Raw genomic sequence first — 24,110 nt, 5'->3', positions numbered from 1 at the left:
TTACATGTCTTTGTGTTTTAATCTAACACATTTTTAGAAGATAATCTCACTCCATGTAGGGTGTTGTAATGCTGTGAACAAAATAAGGCTGATGGTGAAGTGAAATCATTCACCCAAACATAACTGGAGAAAATATTGGGGTAGAATGTGTTAAATGTGTGGCAGGTCAATGACAAGTCAAGACACGAAACATTATAACAAGTGAAGAAACAGGGAAGTAGGCTAAAATAGAAGCCACAGTGCAGTTCAGAGCCTTAAAAATGGCTTCAGTGAAAGAGAAAGCAGACAAGGAAAAGTTGTTTTCTGTTGCTTACAGAGAGAAGAGACGACAGCAGGCTGAGCCGTTTTAACACTTAATCGAACCACATACACTCCTATCTGTAAATACATTTTAGACAGCATTAATAGCATTTCTCCTAGTCAAAATTGTATTCTCACTAGTAAGAATGATAATTAAAGATCCGCAGTGTCCGCAGTAACTATTATTGCCAGTAGAAATTGTATTTCAAGATATCTTTTGTTGTACTAGTCAAAACTAAATATAAGATATTTTTAAATCCTCAAAAAGTATAAGTGGCTGTAAGTGAAATGTTCTTTTTGACTGGGAAGAATTGAATTACAGATATCTGCAACACATATCCAGTCTAGCTATTAAATGTTAAAACGGCCTGCTATACACTCCTGGACAGCAGGTGGAGACATGTGCTGCTCTGTGATCCTCCACACTGCAGAAGAAACTCCACAACAACAACAGAAAACCAGGAAGCGTCACATCTGTGCAGTTGAACCCCGTGTGGACCTCATGTCATTTCATTGGATATCGCTTTCTCGGTTTCGATTTGTTTCTGCTTGCTTCCCTTGAGAGTTAGCCTGAAGACATTTCAGTGGAGTCTTAAGAGTGCAATCAAATTCAAAAACCCACCGCTAGGTGCATGTAGCTGGCGAGAACAACAGGGAAATGCCACAAGACCCGAGCAGTCATTGGATCGATCATCCTGTCTTTTCTACAAAACACGATGGGGGGTCGCTCTTGTTTCTTTAGCGCTGTGGCGACAACCGTAGGCCTGCTTCGGGTCGTGTTTTAGCCAGCTGGCTGATTTCAGCTTAGCGTAGCTGCTGCTCCTGGGTCGGGTTTTCGGGTCTCGTACGAGGTTGAATGAGTGAGACCAAATGGAGGATGTCATCACCCTCAGCTCCGAGTCCGACAGTGACAAAGAGGACTCCGATGTGGAGATCGTCGGCTCGTACAGTAACATTAGCAGCGCCGACCCGCTGCCGCTCACCGCGGTGCGGGTGGACGTGAACGCCGTGATGAACGTCAAAGTCCCCACGGTAAGTAAACACACCATACTGTGAAGGGAGCGCCGGCTGTCACACACAGTTTTTGTCTTGGAAGGCATTTAAAAGTTGTGCTTCTGAGCTGGTGGAGTGAAACGTCACCAAACTGGTACCAGAGACAGACACCAGGGAAGTTGATGCCATGACAACGGTATAGGGGTCCTTTTGGTCAAAGGTCAAAGGTCAAATTTCACTTTTCCAGTGCGTTCCACTTGAGCTGTTTTAGCTTAAAACTGTTGTGTCACGTGACGCAATTCTGATGTTTTCTTTTAAAACCAACTGCACGTGGCGCTCTTAATAAACAAGTCAAAACAGACAAGCTGACCAAACTTAACAGGTCGGAAAAAGAAAGATTTATTAAGAAGAATTTTCAAAAATTATTATTATTTTTGTTGCGAGCCTGAATATAACTAAGTACGTCGAGTCAGAGGAGCGACTGTCGGTCACTTTGAGGTCCTGGCAGGTGAGAAACTCACCAGTCAAGATAGCTTAATCTTAGAAAAGGAGTTAGCAGTCACAACAAATATTAATGAAGCTAACCCTTGAATCTGAATAGAGAGATGACCAAGTTCAATGCAAAGTAAGAAAAAAAAAGTAAAAGAACAAGTCACATTTCGTAGAGTTTTTCATTTACAAATATAACAGATATAAAGCATTGTAAAAATACCATCGAGAAAACTGTCACGCTAGTCTTATAGTGCATGACATTTTAAACACCCTGTTATCCCTGGTTTTCGGTTTGTGTCGCTCAAGACTGCATTACAGTTTAATAAGACATTATAAAGAATTGCATTTGAAGTGACTGCTAATAAAACAGTGCAAACTTGAGCTACGACCTCCAGATTGTGTGCCTCAGTGTACCAGTCAAACTAGTAAACATAAACTGAGAGAAAGAAACAAAAAGGTGACCACTGTCTGCACACAATTATAATCTTGGATATTTTCATACTGCATGTGTTTTAAGATGATAATCCATCAATCCTCATTACATCTTGCCATCACATGTGCATAAAGAGGTTACAAATTTCTTCTCAAAATACAAACATGTTAAACTTTTGGTTATCGTAACAGCCAGGAGATCTATATATTGCATCCTGAACTGCTAGTTAGCATTGCCATCTTCTAGGAGAATAAAAATAAAAATGAATATATTATTTTGCCTGAAAGCATTCCTGCTCATTGATTTGCGACGACTTCCAAAATGTCCTAATAAACCCCTAAATGCAAAAAGGACAGCTCCATATAAAAGGTATAGCCTAATCGCTGATATACCTGGATACCCTCTTAAGGTACAGAATATTCTGTCATATTTTCCTACTCTAAAATAGTTGGATTTAATTTTAAAGTATGTCAGGGCTACTAACAGATATTGGGCGCAAGCTTGAAAACTTCCTCTACTTTAAGTTCACTGGCCAATACAAATAGATAAAATGGGCTCTTGTTTATTTTATCGCTACTGTAAACGTAACAAGGTCACTGGGAAACTCATTTGGCCTTTTATTCAATAGCTGACCATGTGTCATAATCTACAGTGGAAAGATCACAGCAAACACATGAATAAAAGATTTGAAGACCTATAGACATTAATAGCATGTAATGACCTATTTTTCTATTATTTCTTTCCTGTTCTAGCCATATATTGACCTTACAGATCCAAAATGGATTCTTCCAGAGCTGAAGTTTCGTAAAAGAATACCTTCTCCCTCCCTGCCATTGGTAGACCTGACTGAGAATGAAGTGGCAAATGGGACAAAACAAGAGACAGACGATTTGCAACCAGATGGAAGCCAAGTAAGGAACATAAAAGAGTTGAACTTTCAGAAAAGTCTTTCAAGCGACCCACTTGTTTTTGCACTACAGCTGGACTGTGGTAACCTAAAGCCAAAGGAGAGCGACATGGATTCCCAAACACAACCCCTCAACCAGACTGATGAAGAACAACTCCAGGAACCTAGTGTGAAATTAAGACGATTGTCTTTTCTTGAATCCCACGTCACAGAACTGAAAACATCAGGTTGCTCTGTTTACCTAACCAAAGATTGCATGCAAATGTCACTGCAACCCAGCCAACCAGATCGCAACAATGAAATTATTAGTAAAGCTTCATTAAATGGTCCTCACGTGGAACCTTCGCTGAATGAGTGTCCTCCTAAAGTGACTGAATCTCTTGTCAGACAGGTTCAACAAGAGAATAGTAATGAATTCACAAATGAACAGTTAAAAGCGAAAGTATCTCCACATTTACAGAAACCAGCCGACTTGCCTTGCCCAGATAAAGGAAGCTTGGGTGCAACTTTGATGGAGAATGTCCCTCATGAAGAGGAGAGGGGTGACATCTGCTCATCCATGCCCATCCCCTCTCCAACATCCCCTCCTTCATCTCAAGATACACCACAGGATTCGTTCCAAAGAGATGTCCTCTGCGCCAACCTGGAACAACCGGAAGGACACCAATCAGACTCTAGACAAAGCTGTCTCTTGGATCACCCATCCCTCAACTCTCCTTCTACTAGACTGAATCCCTCCGAGACTTCTGACCTTGACTCTCGGTCCCACAGAAGTCCTGCATCTTCTAGCCTTTTGAGCCAAGTCGAGCCAACTCTCATCTTTGCACATAAACTACCTGACAATACGTATGAGTGGCAATCGGACGAGGTTAAGGCTGACGAGGCCTCAGACAGCTCAGATATCCTGCACCGTAGCATTCCCAGAGAATCCCCACTGTCAGTGTTGGAAGCTAAGGAAGTGGATGCCGGATCTGGGACTGGGACGTATGGAGGGGATCTGGAATTTGACATTCCATTGTCGTCTTTCTTTTGGGAAGAGGAGGGTGAAGAGGTGAACGAAGAAAGCAGATTTGATACAGATTTCAGGGCTGCCAGTAGAGATGACAGGCATTTTGTGTGCCCAGTAGCACTCCGGAAAATTATGTCTGGACCAGCTCAAGCCCTGGTGAGAGGCAAATTCTCATTCGATTTCGATTAAATACTAGGTTTAATGTACGGCATTTCTTTTCATTTTCATGGTATTTTTTTTTTAGATTGAAGAGGAAAATGAGGGCTTCGGAACTCCAGAGGTACTATGCCGTCAGAGCCTGAGCCTGGTGTACAGTACCATCGATGAGAATTACCCAGAGGGCACTTTGCAGCTCCTGTCCGACCTACTACAGCCTGGTTACTATCCCCCCAAAGATATCACCTTCCACCTGCTGCGTGGCATTCTGCTCGACCCGCAGTGTCCTTATCACCTCTGTGTGCAGGCGTTTAATCTCCTGATCAGGACACAAAGGTCAGGGAACCATTGTAATAAGAGCTAATTCTAATGTCTAATTACTTTGTGGATGCTCTTATCGAAAATCTCCTTTCTGTCCTCCATTCCATCATGCCTCACCCGTATCCATCTTTGCATTCAGAGATTAAAGCTGCTTTCTGATTGCAGACACCACATGGCTGATAAAAGCACAGTTCCATGGGACTGGGAGTTGCTGACCTCAGTCATGGCCAATCAGGTACTAGCCCAAGCAGAAAAATGTGTGATATAGAAGGATGGATTGTAAATTCACATACCCAGTAGTGCTACATAAAAACACCATATTGAAAGGAATTTTTGTTGTAATATCGTTAACAGAAATGTATCACTGCATTGTCGCCATTGGTGAAAAATAATTAGAAATCTGTCTGTCGCTGTCATTCTGCCCTAATATCCAGACCTATTTACAGCTGAACATCGTATTTTGTGCTGTCAGTGAAGTTATAGTCTCTATCCGTGTCCCTTTCACTTCCACAGGACAATACAAAAGGACAACTTTGTCAGGTCGTGCGCATGCTCATGGAGTACGTGGTGCAAACTTTGGAGGATGACTTCCAGGCCAAACTCTCTACCTCTTCTCTCCACAACTCTATTGCTAAGAAAATATTATCATGTGATCAGCAGTTCCCACGCGTCAGGTGGGTTTGACGAACTGGAGCCTGTATCGATGAGCAAGATTAGAGAGAGATAATGTTCAGTTCTTGTTTTTTGTATTTTTTTTCTGCACAAAGGATCGTTCCCATTTACTTGTCTTTCATGAGTACATTCTAGTATGTGTACATGGATAACAAATCATAGATTCTATTTCTGATTTTCATTTGTTAAGTGATACTGTTGACGCTCTTGTGTGTTTGTGTGCAGGGATGTCATCAAGTGGCTCTTTTCTGCCATTATAAAATCAACAGAGCACGGAGAGAGTAGAGAGAGAGATGAACAAATCAGGTGAATTACACAGAAGACATGTTTTTGGTTGTCAACGGGGAACAACAAGAAAGTAGCCCTACTTATGTTCATATGTATGCTGTATATTGTAACAAATTTTTTTTTGTCCCCTGCAGAATGGTGTCCATCTTCCAGAGGATGCTGTCCTTGGCTCTGGAGGTGGACCGCTGTCCAGCTCTGACCTCTGCCAAGCTGTCCCAGGAGCTCTTCCATATGCTCATCAGCGGCTTACCTCTACGAGCGCAGAGGTGAGGAGCAGATATGAGAAGGGAGACACACTACTGCGTGGAGGGAACCTTAGTTATTTTAGTGTGTCGACGTCTTTCAAACAGCTGAGAGTGGTGGGAGTAAAATGTGCAAATGTTTGAATTAATTTATCATTATGGTTAGAAAGCCTAACACTGGCTTCACCCTTAATGATCTGTAAACAATCTCATCCCAGGAAGGCGTCTGTTAAACCCGGCACCTCTGTTGAGGATGTAGAGGGAAGGAACCGTCACTTTGATCATCCTGTCAGTCAGGACTGTGTTTGACTTTTAAACAAAATAATACTGAAAGAGATATTATTTTTGAAATACATCAATCAAGGTTTTCATAATAAACCAAAGGCAATAAATACCTAATTCTTTCGATGGCACAAACTGCTCCTTTTCCCCAGTTTTCCAAGCTATTGTCGAGTAATATGTTTCTGCCACCCAGGATGTTGTTGCTGGAGAGCCTGCAGAGCAAGCTGCTGAGATGTAAACTGGTGGAACATCTGTTGGACTACACCTGCCCAGTGAAAACCTCTCTGCCCATGTCGCTCAGTCTTCTGCTTCACTTCATGAAGAACTGCACTCTTGCACCAGACCACACGGTGAATATCACTCTCCTGTCTTGTTTTTATTTTTATGTCATCAGCCAACATTTTGCTCTACACAGATATAATAGCATTAATACATTTATCAGAAAAAAAATTAAAGTTTAAAGACTGTGACTACCCATGAGATATCTTCGATTTAGTATTTTTTTTTTTTCAATTTAAAAGTTAAAAGTGAGCTACAACAATTATTAATGCAACTGATGTACGACTGTGCTCTCCAGGATGGTACTGAAATGTGGCAGAGGTGGGAAGAGCTGGTCCATCTCCTCTGGATGTTGCTGCTCAGCTACAACAAGGCAATGAACGGTGAGACATCATTAAATATCAGGACACTGCACAGCAGTGTTTATTGTTACAAACATAAAATAGCCCCCTTTAAATTCTCTGACACTGAAGAGAACAGAGTAGTGTGTTTCTGCAGTCAAGGAGGCTGCAGTGTTAGGACCGCAGTTTTTCGTGACACTAGCACCTACCAAACAGGATAACCAAGGATCTGGGACACGAGGACAAGGTGGACGACAAAAAAAAACAAAAAAAATAAATAAAAAGATCATAAGAAGTCTTCTGTCAGAGACTAAGACACCGTAATGACTGTCACTTCTGCAGCAGTCTACCTCGATGCATTTGTGAATATGGTCATGTAAGCATCAAGTTTAAGTCCGTGCAGATAAGGGTGAAGGTTTGAGTTTAGGCCCAGTTACTGCAAGTCAGTGCAAATCATTTGTTGATATTTTAATTGTAATTGTCTAATTCTGTAAAATTGCAATGTCACAAAATCTGCGGTCTTTTTATGCCCTCCATCTGCCACTCCTGAAAGAAAACAATGATCTGCCTCATGTGATGTTGATGTGAAAAGTGACCGCACATCTTTTCTCTCCATGACATTATAAATGCACAATCTTTAAATGCTACTAAACAAGCTGAACATGACGAATAATCATAGATTTAAATTTGTACAATCCTGTCCGTCAAAATGACAGACAACAATAAAGTCTAATTCAACCACTGATTTGTTTTTGAGCCACATTGTTTTGGTTATAAGGTCATTCAGTTTGGGATGTTTGTTTTCGGAGCTTGTCAGAGTAAAGGAACACTTATTTTATCGTATTTTACAGAACATTATCAGATGTCTTGTTACTCAACAAATATGGAAATATATGCTGAGTCTTGATCTTATTAGTGTCCAAACCAACATCTTTACTGATTAGACCATCTTTCCAGTGCACGCTGCCAGGAAGCAGACAGTGTTTGGAGCCTGTGGGAAACCTCAGACTCCAGTGAATGTGCAATATGTGGTGTGATTACCATATGGGATCCTACTGAACTGCTTTATTGGAATCATTTCAGGACAGCAGTAAAAGAAAAGAGGTTGAAGCTGAAGTTCTTTGTTTGAAAAGAACAAACGGGAGCTAGACTGTCCCGATCACCTTGTCGAGTGTATTTACCTTTACTCTCTGATTATATATGGGTGTATTTTACAGAATAATGTTCTATACATTATACTTCATGGAAGATTTGAGCATTACAAAATATTACAGTGGTGAACTTGCTTATTTTAAAATATTCCTGTCCCTGATCCCTTCTTTTACGTGTTACTTTTCTTGACTCAAAAGTCACCCGAATCGAGATTTTTCTGTTGTCATTAAAAGTTAAATAATTGTGCTGGTCTTTGGAATTAAAGCCCTGATTTGAATATATGTGATCTCTTGTGGAGAATGCCTCAAACAAGCCAAATTAACTTTTTGATTCCCAATGTGACACATCCCTGGATGTAAAAACATTTCAACAACTATTAAAATTACTTGACTGTCCTAAGCCCACTTTGGTTTACTCTTAACTTCTTACGTATGTTCACACCCAGGCTATCTTTGCAGTTCAGTGAGTGAGCAAACGGGCAGAGCTGGCACCTTGGTCTACAAGCAGGACGATATGGTAACCAAGTCTGCGGTTGTTGAAGCTGTGGAGTCCTTCCTGTCCAGATCTCAGGCTGACATCGGCCAATCCTTACCTCTCCACGTGGAAGGGTCCCTCTATTACCTGCAGGATCACCTGCTAGATGTCTGTCAGTGTTGAATAAAAGAAATCAATTCTTTGCCTTTGCCAGGCTTGAACGATCAGAAATCATTACAATAAATTAATATTTAATATGTGTTTGTTTTTGAGTATGAGTTGACTCATACCATTTTTTTTGTAATTTGAATAAAGGCCGTTCCTTGGTGGTTCTTACAAAATGAAAATGTATATGCACCAGGCTATTCTTAATAAATTATATTTTATAAGTTTTTCTTTTGAGTCACAGTCTTTCTCCACACAGTGCAACCATGATATCACTACTTCGATCGACTACACATCTGTTTTGTGAGCTGGTATGTATCTATGCATCATTTCTAAATAAGGTGGACAGTGTTATCTTGTCTGTCCATGTCATGACCCATCTCTCGTCATCTGAAGGATTGTATTTACTCCGGCCTCAACAGCTGGTAGGACCGTCTGCACGCTGACCAATAGGATCGAGCGCTGTTATCGGCAGAGAAAAAAAAAGCCCTTACAGTCGCCATGATACAGCAGCGGAAACGGGCGAGAAGTAGCTAGAAAACAAAAGAGAACACGCAGTCGTCCTCGCGATTTGGTATGCTCTTGCAGGTAAAAACGGGATCCTTTCTTGTACACTTTAACTATTATCGCTTATTTTACCGCAATCCTTCGTAGATGTTCAGAGCAACGCGGCCGTTTTCCGACGCAGGACTTAATTCAGCAGGAAGTCGGCCAGCTTCGAATAATTGGGATCTGTTAGCTCTGGGCTAGCAAGCTAACTTGAGCTAGGCTAAACAGCTCGCAAATTGCTCGCAAACCCAGCATTGTGTCGCGCTGTGAGCCCGTTCGCTCAATGTTTATCTCAGCGGTGGTGATTCTAGCTGCTGGAGGCTAGCTAGCGGCAGCTAACTAATGCGTTGCTTCGTGGCCTAGTGTTGATGCGCAAGTCGGTGCTTTGCTATTATGTAAACAACAATTGTACACTGTGTTTTTAATGTCAGTTTCCAGCTTTTGTGCAAGCCCGCTCGGACAGGGCGTTAAAGTCGGCCACTTCCTCATGTCACCAACTTTGCCTGTCCGTTTCACATCTCTGTAGTTAGCAGGCGAGCTAACATTAGCTATTTAGCGTTTGTTATGTGTAGTTTGATAGCTACCTATTTAGGTTAAGCTAGGCTAATCAGCTAGCGACAACGAGGAGAAAAACCGTTTAATCTTAGCTTTAGCGGTTTTGACTCCTTTTTCGAAGTGCAGTTTCATTATAAACTTTGTGACTGGTTTAAGGTTGACACGGCAGTTTAGCAATGAAAATCCTGCACCACGTTGGGGTTTTAATGTTGACTGTTATGTAACGTTAACTCCAATCAAATCAAAGCCTTCTTAGGAACCTGTTCAGCTGCTAATTGTATCGCTTCATTCACTCTCAACAGCAACGTGTTCCCTCAACTTGTCCAAATCAGACTCGCTGTACGCCGTAAATGCTAAATTCAGTGTAGCTGACAACGTGTGTTACGATACATGTGGTAGCTTATAAGATTTGTCTAAAACAGGATCTAAAGTCTAAATCTAAAATCAAATTGATTTACAATTTAGGGAAATTCGGGAAGCCTTTTACTGTTGTTCGTGAATGACAATTTAATCCACGATTGTTTGTGTAGTGTTATAGGAATGCCCAAGGAAAAATATGATCCGCCGGATCCCAGGCGGATGTACACAATTATGTCGAGCGAGGAGGCAGCAAACGGGAAGAAGTCATACTGGGCTGAGCTGGAAATCAGCGGTGAGTATTGTCAGGGAGCTCCTAGTTAAGAAGGTGATGTTCACATACATTTTGTGAGGTTGTCCAAGAGCTTAATCCTGTTAAAATGTCCAGATCTTAAGTCTTCAGATAGGACATCTGCGTCTACTACCTTAGATCTGCACCTGGCAGTGCCAGAAAGAGCTGCAGCTAATGACCATTTTCATTATCAATTAATCTGCCAAGTACTTTACTGATTAACCGCTTGACCTGTCAGATTGTCATAAAATAGTCCATCACTGTTCTCCACAGTCCAAGGTGACATTCCTTATATTGTTCCACCAGCGGTCCAATACACAAAGATATTTATTATCCTGGAAAAGTCAAACAAAAGGCTTTTATCCACATTTTAACTACAATAACCCAGGACCAATACATCTCAGCCACTGCACTGCTCATGAATGTAATTATCATACTTGTTGCCAGTTGATTTTCTAATGATTGACTAATTGTTTAATTGACTGATCATTTCAGCTCTAGTCAGAAACTGGGTTTAACAGGATTTAAAATGGGTCACTGTAAAATTGACTTGCACCTGAGGTGGGTGTAAGCTGACAGCTTTAACATGACTTTGTTTGTCTATTATATATTTCTTAAATGAATCCAGGCCAAAAATTATGCTCAAGCATCATTTTGTCATTGTGAAATTGGTCAACCCATGTTTACATGTTTGCAACAAATTATTTGCAAATGTTTCCTCAGGTGCGAGGGGGGTAATGGTTGAATACCGGGATTTAATCCTCTGCTGTGTCCTTTTCCCGCTGTCCCTGCAGGCCGAGTAAGGAGTCTCAGCACAGCCCTGTGGTCTCTCACCCACCTCACTGCCCTGCACCTCAGTGACAACTCACTGTCACGCATCCCGCCAGACATTGCCAAACTACACAACCTGGTGTACCTGGATCTCTCATCCAATAAGATCAGGAGCCTGCCGGCAGAGCTCGGCAACATGGTGTCTCTCAGGTGGGTGATTTCAGGCTGTTAACATGCCTCCTAATGGGGTTACCATGGAAGGGAGTAGCTGTCACAGCACTGGTCTTGAATTTGATTTTGGCACTCACACGCACCCCACACTGTTGCCACGCCTAATGGCACTGTGCATTTTTTATTTGATTTTTTTTTTTTTTTTTAATTGATTCATTTATTTTTTTACATTTGGGCAGGCATTTTTTGGATATTAGAGATTCAGATTTTGTTTTTTTTTCTTCTCGGCTTTCATTTTTATTCAGGTCTATCTATTGGAATGAACAATCAATCTAATGTTGACACAAATGCCATTGACATTGTTGATGGTAGCCCTGTAGTGAATAATGCTTTAGTTACGGTACTAAAGATGGTTGTTTCGCAGGAGGGCTGGTTTCTAATGCTCACATTTCACTGTGTCCTCCACAGGGAACTGCTTTTAAATAACAACCAGTTGCGGGTTCTGCCATTTGAATTGGGGAAACTGTTTCAGTTACAAACACTGGGGTTGAAAGGTGAGTGGCTTATCAGTGTGTTTTGTGGCCATTCCAGCCTTGAAATCCCATTGTTCTCTTAGCAGTGATTCAGTCCACATTGCTTTTCTTTCAACAGGAAACCCACTTGCACAAGAAATTATGAGCCTCTACCAGGAACCTGATGGAACGCGAAGACTGCTCAACTACTTGTTAGACAATCTGGCAGGGGCTATCAAACGCAGTGAGTCCCCTTTCTCTCTGGCAGTTGTACCTCTAACTTTGTTGAAGTCACTGTGACATCTGGCTGCACGTAGAACCCATTTAAATAATCCCCCTCCCCTCTGCTCAGTACCAACAGAGCAGCCCCCAGCTCGGTCATGGATCTCACTCCAGGACCCAGACCGGACATGGCCCTCAGGTAAGGACAACATACATGAAACACAACCTTGAAATATGGTTGCAGCTGGTATACATATAAATTCACTCTCAGCTGCAGTTGTATTTGTTTTGGGGAAAATGAAAGAACTAACAAATGCATTAAAAAAAGCAACATTAATGTACAATTCAAGAGTAGTAAGAAGTAGACTAAGTACTGCAGTTTCAGTACTTCTGAAATTTGCTCTGTAGCACGTGCACACTTCCTGTGGTTAAACCTGAGCTAACCTAACAATTCAAACATTTTTGCAAACTGAACAGTAGTCCTTTGTTTCCTATTGGTGGTAACCATGTTGTTTTGACTGACTCAATACCGTTTACTACTTAATATGATTCTAGAATTTAAGAATCTAGAATTCTAACTTTGATTCTCAGTGATACTCGGTACCAGGGAAATGTTAATAATTATAATTTATTTTATATAGTGCTTTTCAAGGTACTCAAAGACTCTTTGATACAGTGCTGAGGGCATCGATTTTAAGATTTTCTAATAAAATAATAATACAATACAAATAATACAAGGCTGGTGTTCCGTGTCTTGACCGCAACAGCATCTAAGTTAATTTACTTTTGAAGGAGGTGCAGCAGTGCATTTGACAACTCACTGCCAGAGAAGTGAACAAAAACACATTTGGTGTTAGTTTAGCACCACTCTAAAATTTATATTGAAACCATTTATATAGATATATTCAGAATTGTACAATGCCTCCAAATATTGATGTTTTTGAGTGCACTATATTTCACCATCCTACATCAACTTGTATGTCTTACTTGTATATATCAATTTGTATGTGTTGTCAAAATCCTGTGTTATAGAAACGGCTACATGGATTTTACTTGTTTACAAAACATTTAATAAAATGAATGTTTGCCATTTACAGACAGGAAAAAGAAAATGGCACAGAACCAGAATTTACTTTGGTTGTCTAATTTTAAGATTATTCTACAAGATTTGCCCTTTTTGTGTCTCTCTCCTCAGCACTGTTCTCTGTGATGTGCTACAATGTACTGTGTGATAAGTACGCCACACGACAGCTATATGGCTACTGCCCCTCTTGGGCTCTAAACTGGGAGTACAGGAAAAAAAACATCATGCAGGAGATTATGGGCTGCAATGCAGATATCATCAGTTTGCAGGTGAGAGGATGTCAAGAGTGTGTTTATGTTGTCACTGAAATTATTATTATAATGTTTTAATGTCAGTGTAGGGCTGCATGTATGGTCAAAAACTGATATTGTGATTATTTTGACTGCGATTGCATTATAATTCATGAGTATTATGGATGATAAAGTTTTGCATCACAATTTTCATTGTAATTGAAAAACCTAGTAAAATCATGATGGTGTGGCAATTCCCACAGTCTCAAACATGCTTAATTACATCCAGAGAACAAGCTTTGTAGGCCAGAGCATCTCTGCAGCACTACAACTTTTCACTAAAACACTGCTTTGTGACACATTTTACCTTTTTTATAAAATAATAGCAGATTTGGATATTGCACTTTGTCATACTAAGATTATTTTGTGATTAACTGTGCAGCCCCATGTCAGTGCATAACTATAACGATTTAAAATAATGTGAGTTGGGTGGTGGCAGGGGGGACAACACAATAAAAGCAACACCTGTAAAGTTGGCAATAAATGCCCCCTTGCCACTCATGTCTTCTTCTTCTTCTTCTTCTTCTTCTTCTTCTTCTTCTTCTTCTTCTTCTTCTTCTTCTTCTTCTTCTTCTTCTTCTTCTTCTTCTTCTTCTTCTTCTTCTTCTTCTTCTTCTTCTTCTTCTTCTTCTTCTTCTTCTTCTTCTTCTTCTTCTTCTTCTTCTTCTTCTTCTTCTTCTTCTTCTTCTTCTGGAATAGGTCAGAACGTTTTGCCTAATTGCTTTATGAGGTGTGTTGTGGGAGGGTGCTGTCATCTTGGTTGATCTGTGTTTGGTTATTCACCAATTTCAATGTGCTTTTGTATCCGGGTAGTCGTGTTTCTCTACAGTGAAAGCTCATAAAAACACAAATAGCTTAAAATATTAAAAGAAAATTGATTTTAAACGGATCCTTGTCACAAGGAGCAGCGTTAATGTCTCCCTCTTTAAGAACACTGAAGCATCAGTTGCATACAGATGTCTTTGTATTCATCAATGCAGAATTACTCCCCCACATTTGCCTTGATGCTGTTGTTATATCTGCTCTTCTGTTTGTGCAAGATTTTTTCAGGCGTGAATATTTTTATTGCTTCACCTCGTACAAATAGTGTGTGTCATATCAATAAAAACATATCAGACACCTTCTCTTCCCAGTCCTGAATGACATTTTTGTTTTTGTCTGGAAAGGGGCTGTTTATCTGTAATTTTTTGTTTTTTTGTTTTTGACAACAGGAGGTTGAGACGGAGCAGTACTACAATTTCTTCTTGCCTGAGCTGAAGGAGCAGGGATATGACGGGTTCTTCAGTCCAAAGTCACGAGCCAGGACGATGTCGGAGGTGGATCGTAAACACGTGGACGGCTGTGCAATTTTCTACAAGACAGAAAAGTATGTAGCTACAATACAATTTTGTAACTGTGGCTTGTTGAGAACCTTCTTGAATTACTTGTTTCCCACATGCAGCTAAACATGCATATCGCCTAATCTGGTGAATCTTTATTTTGAATTGATGTATATGGATGGATGGAGAAGTTTACCTTCTACTGGGTATCCAGTTAACAGATTTGTTATTGGATTGTGCTGTCATATTGTTGCAAGAGTAGATTAATACAGTTTGGTGTGCAAATATATTTGATAATAAAGCATGCTCCATCAAACAAATGCAATAATTATGACTAACTACTTTTAGCAAATACATTGAGAGGCTTCCACTCCAGGACAAATCTGTAACACTTAGAAATGTAACCAGTCTTATTTTAAGAGTGCAGTATGTGTCTAGTTTGTTGAGGCTTGTATCAACTGGGTGGAGCTACCACTGCTGACCTGTCTAACCTGTCTGACTACTCAGCAAATCGGTCAGGTTTTTATTGTCGCCTCCAGACAGTGATGACATTGAACTCATCGTGGTAAAGAATATGTGTCAAGCCCTCATTATCTGTTTCTCCTGCTTTTACGTTTCAATAAGAAAAGGTTCATAGTTCGTTTACAGCTGAAAACAATCCAAGGGTGTGCTTTTGGATCGGATATTAAAGGGATACTTACAAATGTGGCACCCATCAGACCGTGACAATTATAGGATGTTTTAAATAGAACTTGAAATTAGTTAAAATTACAGAATGTGACCGTCGTGGTTAGTCACTCCCGAACTGTTCAATTTTGATTTACTTTAAAGGGTAGCACTTATAAGTTTAGACATTACAGTGTGTTTACAGTTCATGGGGAGTACTACTAGATACAAGACAAAAAAAAAAGTTGGTCTGAATCATTTTGTGGCTCCAGGAAGAGAGTGAAGTCTGCATGAGCTTCCTCTAAAGATGACACTTGAGTCAGTGAGGCTGAAGGGCTAAAGGTTAACAAACGATAAAACTCTGAAAGGTGTCAGAAATAAGTGAGTCACCAGCCTACGCCTCATCTCTACTTGAGGCTAGCAGCCCAAGTCTACATTAACCTCTACAAGACACACACCTGATTCCTTTACTGAACTGAACCAAATGATGTTTTTTTTTCTCCAGCACAGTGGTTAATGTTAAAGTGATGATGAATGAGATACCAAATTTTAGGGGCAAGTGGGACAAATTCTTGTTTCATGTATGAGCATTTAAATAACTGTGTTGGCTGAATATTAAGAGGCATGAAGTTTCACCGAAGTAACAAAATGTTACCCCCTCTAATCTTGGTGCATTACATCACAAATGTGGAAAATAAATGTAATCATCCATGAGCCGTTGGGGGAAGAGCACTTGATTAGAAGTCACCAGACAAATTTCAGTTTATCCCTCATTTATTCCTACAACTGCTCATACTGCTTCTCTCTCTCGTCTCGCGCTGTTTATCTCCAGGTTCAGCGCGGTGCAGAAACACACAGTGGAGTTCAACCAGCTGGCGATGGCTAACTCCGAGGGCTCAGAGGCCATGCTGAACAGGGTGATGACCAAGGACAACATCGGAGTAGCTGTACTGCTCGAGGTCCGCAAAGAGATGATGGAAGTCTCCTGTGAGTAGACGCTGGACCTATTTTCTGATTTATGTATTTTTTTTATGCCTCCACGTTTGCGATAACCGCGGCTGGAGGCATTTTGATTTCGCACCATTTTTCCGAGCACGATGTCTCAAGAACAGTCCGAGATTTATTCTCACAGATAAACTGATTACATTTTGGTGTTCAAAGGTCAAGGTCCCTCAGACCTCAAGAAACATTTTTGACTACTACTCAACAAGTCATATGATTTATTACTTTTATTTTTTATTATTATCCTCAAATATCTAATGGGATAAAATGATGAAGTAATATATATTTAATACCCAAAAGGTCAAAGGCCATCAATCTGCAAAAAAATGTTCTGCCGATTATTCATCACTGTAGTTCTGGAACTACAACTTGACTGCTCCTGAGTTTTACAGCCACAAGGCAGTAATTCTAGTCTTTTAAGACTCACAAGCTCATCCTGAATAGATGTAGTCCATGGTGCATATATGATAACAGTTCTTAGGGCAGCACTTTTAACCTGCCCACTTTACTTTTTCCCCCTCCTCTCAGCTGGAAAGACACTCCACGGCATGGAGAAGCAGCTGATCCTGATCGCAAATGCCCACATGCACTGGGACCCAGAGTACTCTGACGTCAAGCTGGTCCAGACAATGATGTTCCTGTCAGAGGTGAAGAACATAGTGGACAAGGCCACACGCAGCCTCAAGTTGTCCTCCGTCTCTGGTGAGACTAATGCCATTCCACTGGTGCTGTGCGCTGACCTCAACTCCTTGCCTGACTCCGGTACGTAATATAAAGCTTTGCTGTGTCTGACCACAGAGATGAGAGATATGATTATTGTTTCTTTGTCTTTCATGGCTGCTTTTACAGCTTAATAAAAAAAAAAAAAAAAAAGATAGAAATGAACATAACCCAACCTACCAACCATTAGTTTTTTAGATCTCTTTCTATTAGTATGAGTGATATATTATGATATGATGTATAGCCCTGTTTACAAAGGAATGTGTATCTATGACCTAATAGGAATGAATGGCTCCCTGACCTTTTAGTTTGTACAGCTGAAAAGATCAATTGAGACATTAAGCAGAAAATGACTCTGAAACGATTATGATAATTAAGTAATTGTTGCTAAAATGCCAAAAACGTACCTTCCAGTTCTGCCAAGTTGAATATGAGAGAAGTCTGTCCTGATATAAAATATAAGTTTGTTTTTCTGGGCTATGGTTTGCGTGTTTTTGAGTGCACGATATTGAGAGCAATTAAAGGCTCAGACTTCTTTCAAGATTTCCTGCTTGAATTTTACTGCATCGTTAAGTGTTGCTCACATGAGAAGAGAACTTGAATATTACAATTAATATGTCTTGATGTTTGTGTTCTTGCATATAAGCCAGAAGAGAACAACATTGCATCTATACAGCTACATGACTTGCCGTTTGATTGAATAACCACATTCATGTTGCAGTTAATACTGCTAATGTCCTACAGTATCCAGAGGTTGTGCCTTAGGAAACATCATTTATCCCGTTTTTAACAGTAGGAACAGACTTGCTTTTGTCTGTCGGGACCTTCAAGTGCCTCTCGACATTTTCTTGTTTCTGATGACTTCTTATCTCTCCACTCTGTTTAGGCGTGGTGGAGTACCTTAGCTCTGGTGGAGTAGACTGCACCCACAAGGACTTCAAGGAGCTTCGTTATAGTGACTGTCTGACCAAATTCAACTGCAACGGCAAGAACAGTTCGTCCAACGGCATGATCACCCACGGCTTCAAGCTGAAGAGCGCTTACGAGAACGGCCTGATGCCTTACACCAACTACACCTTCGACTTCAAGGTGATTGTGCTGATGGCACATGTTTGTGTTTGTTTATGGTTAATGATGTTGCTTGTATATATAAACAGAGGCAGAAATTTATTGTCTGTTACAAAAGAAGCCAGCTTGCACAAATTTACAATAAACACATTTCTGTGAGGGTGACTCCCGTCTTCTTCTCTCCCCAGGGTGTCATCGACTATATTTTCTACTCCAAGCCTCACCTGAACGTGCTGGGCATCTTGGGCCCCCTGGACCCCCACTGGCTCGTTGAGAACAATGTCAGCGGCTGCCCACATCCCCACATCCCCTCCGACCACTTCTCCCTCTTCGCCCAGCTGGAGCTGCTCCTCTTCAACGTGCCCCCCCAGATCAATGGGCTCCATATGCCTTCACGTAGGTAGTGAGTCCCTGCCACACCGCCGGGTGGGCGGGGGGGAGCTGCAACCACAGCCCCTCACCCTTTCCAACCCTCCTCCCTCCCACTACCAGCTCTTCTCCTCCACCACAATGGAGGGGGAAGACAAAAAAAAACACAACCTGTAAAATATTCGTACAGTGAGGTCTGGCCGACAGGGATTTCGTATAATGTTATAGATATTCTATATTTTTCTTTTTTCTTTCTCTGTTTTTCTTTTTTGTTATTTTTTTTAACTGCTCGATTCGGTCCTGTTCGTGTATCATTTTGTGTTTTGGACTCCCTTTCCTCCTCAAATCCACCCATCCACCCACTCTGCTTCTGTCTTTCACACTAGAGGGGATGGTAGCTCATTCAGATTTGTCACATGGGGCACTGTTTGGTTTAAGAGCAAGGGGAAACTTAAAAGTGGCTGAAGGGGGATGACTTTCACCTGAGAGAGCTCCATAGCTGATGGTCTGCCTGTCTGTCTGTCCTGTATAAATCTGAAACCAGCAAAGACAGCAGACTTGTCAGTCTCAGACCTCCATGATTGGCTTGTGCTTGTTTTCCCCCTGTACTCGGGGCAGCCAGCGTACTTTCTCGGTCTCCCAAGGATGTTTGTCGAGTCGCCAGGTTAGACGGCGGTTAAGCTTTTTAGCTGGTAGTCAAGCGTCCCCGGAGGTGGATGTAGCGCAGCTCGTATAAGGTGAGATTTCCTGCTGTCATTCTGTGGTGCTGAGGCCTTTTTTTGTGTGGTCATGGCCTCCCGTGGTGCTAAAAGATAGTCTACACCTCTGACCCCGGCCCTGGTACATTTAGCTACCAAGACCCACAGATGCCTCAAGAAACAGACGTCCGAGAACTACATTCCCCCTGTTCCACATAGGCGGTATGTCAGTGGTATTTTGTGAAGGAAGATATATGACGAGAAACTGAGAGCAGCTACCATCCTGTTTCCAGACTGTTTTTCACCCCAGCTTGTATAGTTGTTAGGCTAGTCTTGTGCTTAGGAGCTCATGCAGCCCCATGTACCAACAATGTTTGTTTTTTTTAATTTTGTTTTGTTTTTTTTGTTTTTTTCGGGTCAAGGGGCAGGGGAATAAGGCTGAGGGGCAAAGTGATGAGGGGGCTATCACAAATCTTTTCTTTGTCTTGATCGCTTTTAGGCAGAGAGAGCGAGTAATGGCTGATACACAGGAGTAAAACCAGCATTCCTCTCACTGTCTGGAGTTGCCATCCAACTCCACACATGCAAGCTTAGACACACACACACACACACACACACACACACACACACACACACACACACACACACACACACACACACACACACACACTCAACACAGGTAATTTGCAGGCAGATCTGTAGCACTGTCTCTGAGGCCAGTAGTGACTTTCCCCAGCCATAAGTTCCATACACAAAAGCAGTGGTTTTTTCACAAGTGTTTGTACAGAATAGAAAATCTAGACTCAGTCTTTACATGATTGTATATGAACCACAAAAGACCTGTTTTCTGGCGTTTTTTGTACTAAGAGTAAATTATGATCAGATTTGAGAAAAAAAAGATTGTATTGTAAAATATGGCTAAATTTTTATCCAGTTAATGTTAAGATGAATTGATATTACCAGCTTGTACAAAAGACGTAAGAAGAGGTTGTTCGAGGCGTTCGCTGTCACTACTTTGCACTCCTTAGAGATTAACTGTAATTAATGTATCAGTATTGTTTTATTATTATTTTTTTTCTCCTCCCCTCTCTCTCTCTGCTGTTGTATTTGATTTGCCGGCATATTGCTGCGATTGTAAATAGACACTGAGTAAACTCTGCCTGTTGCTTTTCGCCCATTAACAAAGCCATTGATCCACGCTGCTGCCATCAGTTCAGACAACAAAAAGGACATGCAAGGATGAGCCGCAGCCCACCAGCGACTACTCCGCATCTGTTCATCTATAGATCTCACACACACATACACACACACACACTCCCACTAGTGGCGTGTGACTAAAACAACCTCCATTTAAAAAAACCCCACATGTACAACAAGAACATCGTGCCTCACTGTAGCAGTTGTCGTCTTGCACTATATTTACACATGACGAACGCCCGAACAACCTTTTCTCCTTTTATTTTTAAATACTGTTGAGACATTTGTGAAGATTTTATGTCCTTTTATTGGGTTTTGTTAATGTTGATTTCCTTTTTTATGAGCTGTGACAATGTTATGATGATGTGTATATCCTTCCTATTCATTGAGCTCTCTAGTAATCAGGTATGCTTTCTCCCCTCTCCTCTAAGGAACATGAGTAGGATGTCTTATCTTTATTGAATCCGCACTCTGGTTGTTTTTTTTGTTTTTTTGCTCTCTCGTTGTACCTTAGCACAGCTCCATGCCCAGACCCCCCCACACCCCCCATAAAACAGCCCATAGCTCCTTCCCTGGCCATGAATTTTAAATCTCCTTAAGTCTGTCCATCACCCTTCACCCCTCTCTAAAACCTCAGACTTTCCCTGTCCACTGTTTCACTCAAGCTGTGTCTCTGAAAACCCCTTCGCTCAACCACTTTGTATAGTTCTCTTACCCTTGTCACTGCAGCTATAGTGCCATCTGTGGACCCCCTACCTCTGTATTGGAAACGGTGGAAGGCCCAATTTGCTCTTGCTTTCGGAGGAACAAGGGAGGAGGGGCACTTAGCTCAGCGATTCCTCTCTGAAAGCCAAGCATGCGTCTCTTTGAATCGAGTCTATTACACCCCAAACAAACCAGTGAGATCTGTCAGAGGCAAGATGATTATTTAAAGCCAACATAAAGATGAGCACTTACTAGATTCAGATGCAGCTCCCCTCACTCCCTGTTCCGTCATATTAGCGAATAAACATCACATTAATTTAATGTACATGTTGAAATGACATTTTAAAGCAAGAGGGAAGCAAGAAAATAGGATGTATAAGTAAAGTCCTCAGATCAAGGTCTCTTGTCCCTTTTATTTTCTCCCCAAATGTTTGTTTTTAACCTTTGTTTTGTTTTCCAATGAAAACCAATGTGTCCAGTTTCTTCTTTTTTTTCCTGAATGGCATTAGTATTGTAGTAGATTTAAAGGCTAGCTTTTTTTGTAAAGTGTGAATAAAAGATGTATCTCATGTTTCCTTTCTAAAAAAGATATTGAATTGTGTTTGTTGATGTGTAAATCATGAATTCTATGATGGTGTTACGTTTGCGACATTTTGTTTTTACTTTTTTCCTCCATATACTCTTTGTTCCCATCACAAACCAAATCCTCTGTAGGAATCATGATGAGACGTCTTGATGGGTTGATTTAGAGGAGTTGAATGTTCTTGATGTAGCCTCGTAGAATGAAGGATTTATCCAGAGGAGAAGTACCTGCATCATTGGTATTGGTATAAAAAAAAAGCAGAAAAAAAAAAAAAACTTTCAGCACAGGGATACTCATTTTTTTTTTTGGTGTTTTCCTTTTTTCTGTGTTACTTATCAGCTTTATTTTGGATGTTGCATGGCACTAGCTGGAGAGTGCTAGTGCCTGTAGGTTTAGGGCAGCAGAGCTGTCTTGGTAGTGGCTGCAGCTCAGTATAGAGATCACTGTTCTGACTGGTGTAAAACGTGTTTGTCAGACTAAGCTAATGACCTGCCGCTGGTCGCTAGACTGGTCCTGTGATGATTTCCAGTACTTCTAGTCATCTCACTCTGTTCTTGTGCATCACAGTGGTTTTAAATCTGTTACACTAGCTAGCTACTATTGATAGTCACTGATTTGACTCTGTAGATCTTTTCTGTTGTTGACCCCTCGACTCTTCATCACTCTTCTTGTTAAAACTATGGCTTCTGACTGAAAGTCTGGCAAAATCATGGCGCTGAGTTAATGTCACCCTGTGAGCTTCGGCGAGTGATCACGTTGTTGGCTTTGTACCTTTCCACTGTTGCATTTGTGTTTTTCATAGTTGGCTTGTTTAGGCGTAGAGTGATTTCCCAGGCTGCATCTCTTTGTAACGGTGCACACCAAAGCTGCTTGTAGTTCAGTTCTCTCTTGTAGTTCGTTCACTATCATTTTTTTTTTTCATTTTTTTTTTTTAAAATCCGAATCATAGTCTTCATGAAATGTTAGGGCTGTAAGGAAAGCGAGGTACTTTTCGTCCTTTTCCTTGAATCACATGAACACGTTGCATCCATATTCGCGCTTAGAGTTTGGTTCCTCATGTCAAATGCACCCTTTTCAAAAAAAAAAAAAAAAAAATAGAGAAAACCTTGGCAATAATACCCAGAAACATTCAGACACACTCAGAATAAGTTTTTAAATGTTTTATCTGGAAAATGTAGCTATTTCATCTGTGGTCATTTGTTTATTTTTTTTCCCTTTTCAACTCTCCGTCTTCAACCCTCTAGACTGTTTTCTTTAATGCTTCTTTTTCTCTCTCATCATCCATCTTGTATATTTGCTCATCTCCTCCTCCTCCCTGCCGATCTAGTGGTAGTTGTTCAATGATCAGGATTGTCTATCTGTAGTCGAGCTGAGTACATATATTGATCTGTGTCACTGTGTTTATGCACTGGACCAACTATTGTTTACCATTCATGAAATACCAGCAAAAAAAAATGGAAAAAAAAAATAATAATAATGACAAAAACACTTGCACAATGTTGTAGAATGTCCATTAACCCAGATGAGAAATCAAGGCAGCTGTTTTCAAATCCACACATACTGTTTTAAAAAGAAACTGAATGGTAAACAATGCTTTCTGTTGTACCCCTTAGCCGTCCTCTCGATTCTTTTTTGGACTAGTTTTGTTCTTTTTGATTTTATTTTTATTTTTTTCTGTTTTGACTACAGGTTCTGCTTGTTTCCTTTACACCTACCTATGTATTTTCCTACTTCTGGTTGAAAATAAATTCTATATTATCTGTTTCAAGCTGTGTCACCTCTTATTCTTTTGAAATGGATATTGAAAATAAATTCTATATCTGTTCTCCTTGTATTGCCTCCTTTTGATTCCTTGTTTTTTTTCTTCCTCTCATTTTCTTTTGTGAAGTGTTCATTTTCTCCAGCCTCTGCCAGTGTTGGACAAATGCTGGGAAAGCAAGCCGGCTACAAGCTCACGTCCCCTCCCAATTTTATTTATTTTTTTTTTCTGCCCAGTAGTGCAGCTTTCCAGAGTGTCCGTATGAGCGTTGTGTGGAGGTTTGAAGATCCAAGTGTGTCAAACAGCTGGCGGAGGCTGTGATATGAGGCCCAAGAGTCTGCAGGTTTTTTGTTTTTTTTAAATAATTCCTGCTCAATTCTGCAGCAGCCCAATTAAATGTGGGTGAGATGAAAACCTGCACACTCACCGCTCTGTGTCGCACAAAACTTGTGCGCTAGAGAGGCCGTCTTTGGTTGAGGCCTCCGTGTCAGCCGAGTGCACTCTGCGCCCTGAAGGGTCCTTCAGCAGCACCATGAAGCGTTAGCAGCGCCACGGGCGCCGTTTTGTAGCCGAGGCTGACCTTTTGATTTTCCTCCAGGACGGCAAATGAAAACAGAATCTCCCATTGGGGATCAATAAAGTTTAACATTAACATTTAATACCCAAAATAGCCCCTGGGATGACTTGGGAGCTTTCTGCGTTAATGTTCACGGAC

At 41.0% G+C, this 24,110-nt stretch overlaps 2 protein-coding genes across 7 annotated transcripts; both read left to right on the top strand.

Annotated features, from left to right (window-relative positions):
- The first annotated feature begins 458 nt into the window (after positions 1-458).
- On the top strand, positions 459-8,735 carry simc1 (SUMO interacting motifs containing 1). Of its 5 annotated transcripts, none has more exons than XM_037076430.1 (11): positions 459-1,332; positions 2,971-3,129; positions 3,199-4,290; positions 4,379-4,626; positions 4,777-4,846; positions 5,125-5,285; positions 5,509-5,589; positions 5,706-5,837; positions 6,289-6,445; positions 6,673-6,757; positions 8,313-8,735. In XM_037076430.1, exons 1-11 carry the CDS (start codon positions 1,171-1,173, stop codon positions 8,522-8,524), a joined length of 2,559 nt encoding a protein of 852 aa, XP_036932325.1. In that variant the 5' UTR covers positions 459-1,170; the 3' UTR covers positions 8,525-8,735. The 5 variants fall into 5 exon arrangements, with proteins under 5 accessions (XP_036932325.1, XP_036932328.1, XP_036932324.1 ...); XM_037076433.1 differs by having other exon boundaries at positions 467-1,332; positions 3,586-4,290; XM_037076429.1 differs by having other exon boundaries at positions 567-1,332; positions 2,971-4,290.
- A 160-nt stretch (positions 8,736-8,895) lies between these two features.
- On the top strand, positions 8,896-23,404 carry cnot6a (CCR4-NOT transcription complex, subunit 6a). 2 transcript variants are annotated; one of them, XM_037076434.1, is made up of 12 exons: positions 8,896-9,094; positions 10,141-10,262; positions 11,054-11,240; positions 11,670-11,755; positions 11,853-11,957; positions 12,066-12,134; positions 13,131-13,288; positions 14,521-14,675; positions 16,127-16,281; positions 16,825-17,058; positions 17,903-18,105; positions 18,273-18,488. In XM_037076434.1, the coding sequence occupies exons 2-12, from the start codon at positions 10,151-10,153 to the stop codon at positions 18,486-18,488; spliced, it is 1,680 nt and encodes a 559-aa protein (XP_036932329.1). In that variant the 5' UTR covers positions 8,896-9,094; positions 10,141-10,150. The 2 variants fall into 2 exon arrangements, with proteins under 2 accessions (XP_036932329.1, XP_036932330.1); XM_037076435.1 differs by lacking the exon at positions 8,896-9,094 and having other exon boundaries at positions 10,151-10,262; positions 18,273-23,404.
- The last annotated feature ends 706 nt before the right edge of the window (positions 23,405-24,110 follow it).

This window comes from Acanthopagrus latus, chromosome 18, assembly GCF_904848185.1.
Source record: "Acanthopagrus latus isolate v.2019 chromosome 18, fAcaLat1.1, whole genome shotgun sequence".
In the NCBI taxonomy this organism is placed as follows: Eukaryota; Metazoa; Chordata; class Actinopteri; order Spariformes; family Sparidae; genus Acanthopagrus; species Acanthopagrus latus.
Note: the sequence above shows the minus strand (reverse complement) of the source record. Positions and strands in the feature narration are given on the sequence as shown.

What these genes read in the sequence shown, in the direction of transcription:
- simc1 (XM_037076429.1), top strand. Translation starts at nt 1,171, where the DNA reads ATGGAGGATGTCATCACCCTCAGCTCCGAGTCCGACAGTGACAAAGAG. An exon ending in TTACCTCTACGAGCGCAGAG is followed by an intron (nt 5,838 to 6,288) that starts GTGAGGAGCAGA and finishes TCTGCCACCCAG; the next exon opens with GATGTTGTTGCTGGAGAGCC. An exon ending in CTCTTGCACCAGACCACACG is followed by an intron (nt 6,446 to 6,672) that starts GTGAATATCACT and finishes TGTGCTCTCCAG; the next exon opens with GATGGTACTGAAATGTGGCA.
- cnot6a (XM_037076435.1), top strand. Translation starts at nt 10,151, where the DNA reads ATGCCCAAGGAAAAATATGATCCGCCGGATCCCAGGCGGATGTACACA. An exon ending in CAGATATCATCAGTTTGCAG is followed by an intron (nt 13,289 to 14,520) that starts GTGAGAGGATGT and finishes TTTTGACAACAG; the next exon opens with GAGGTTGAGACGGAGCAGTA. An exon ending in AGAGATGATGGAAGTCTCCT is followed by an intron (nt 16,282 to 16,824) that starts GTGAGTAGACGC and finishes CCCTCCTCTCAG; the next exon opens with CTGGAAAGACACTCCACGGC.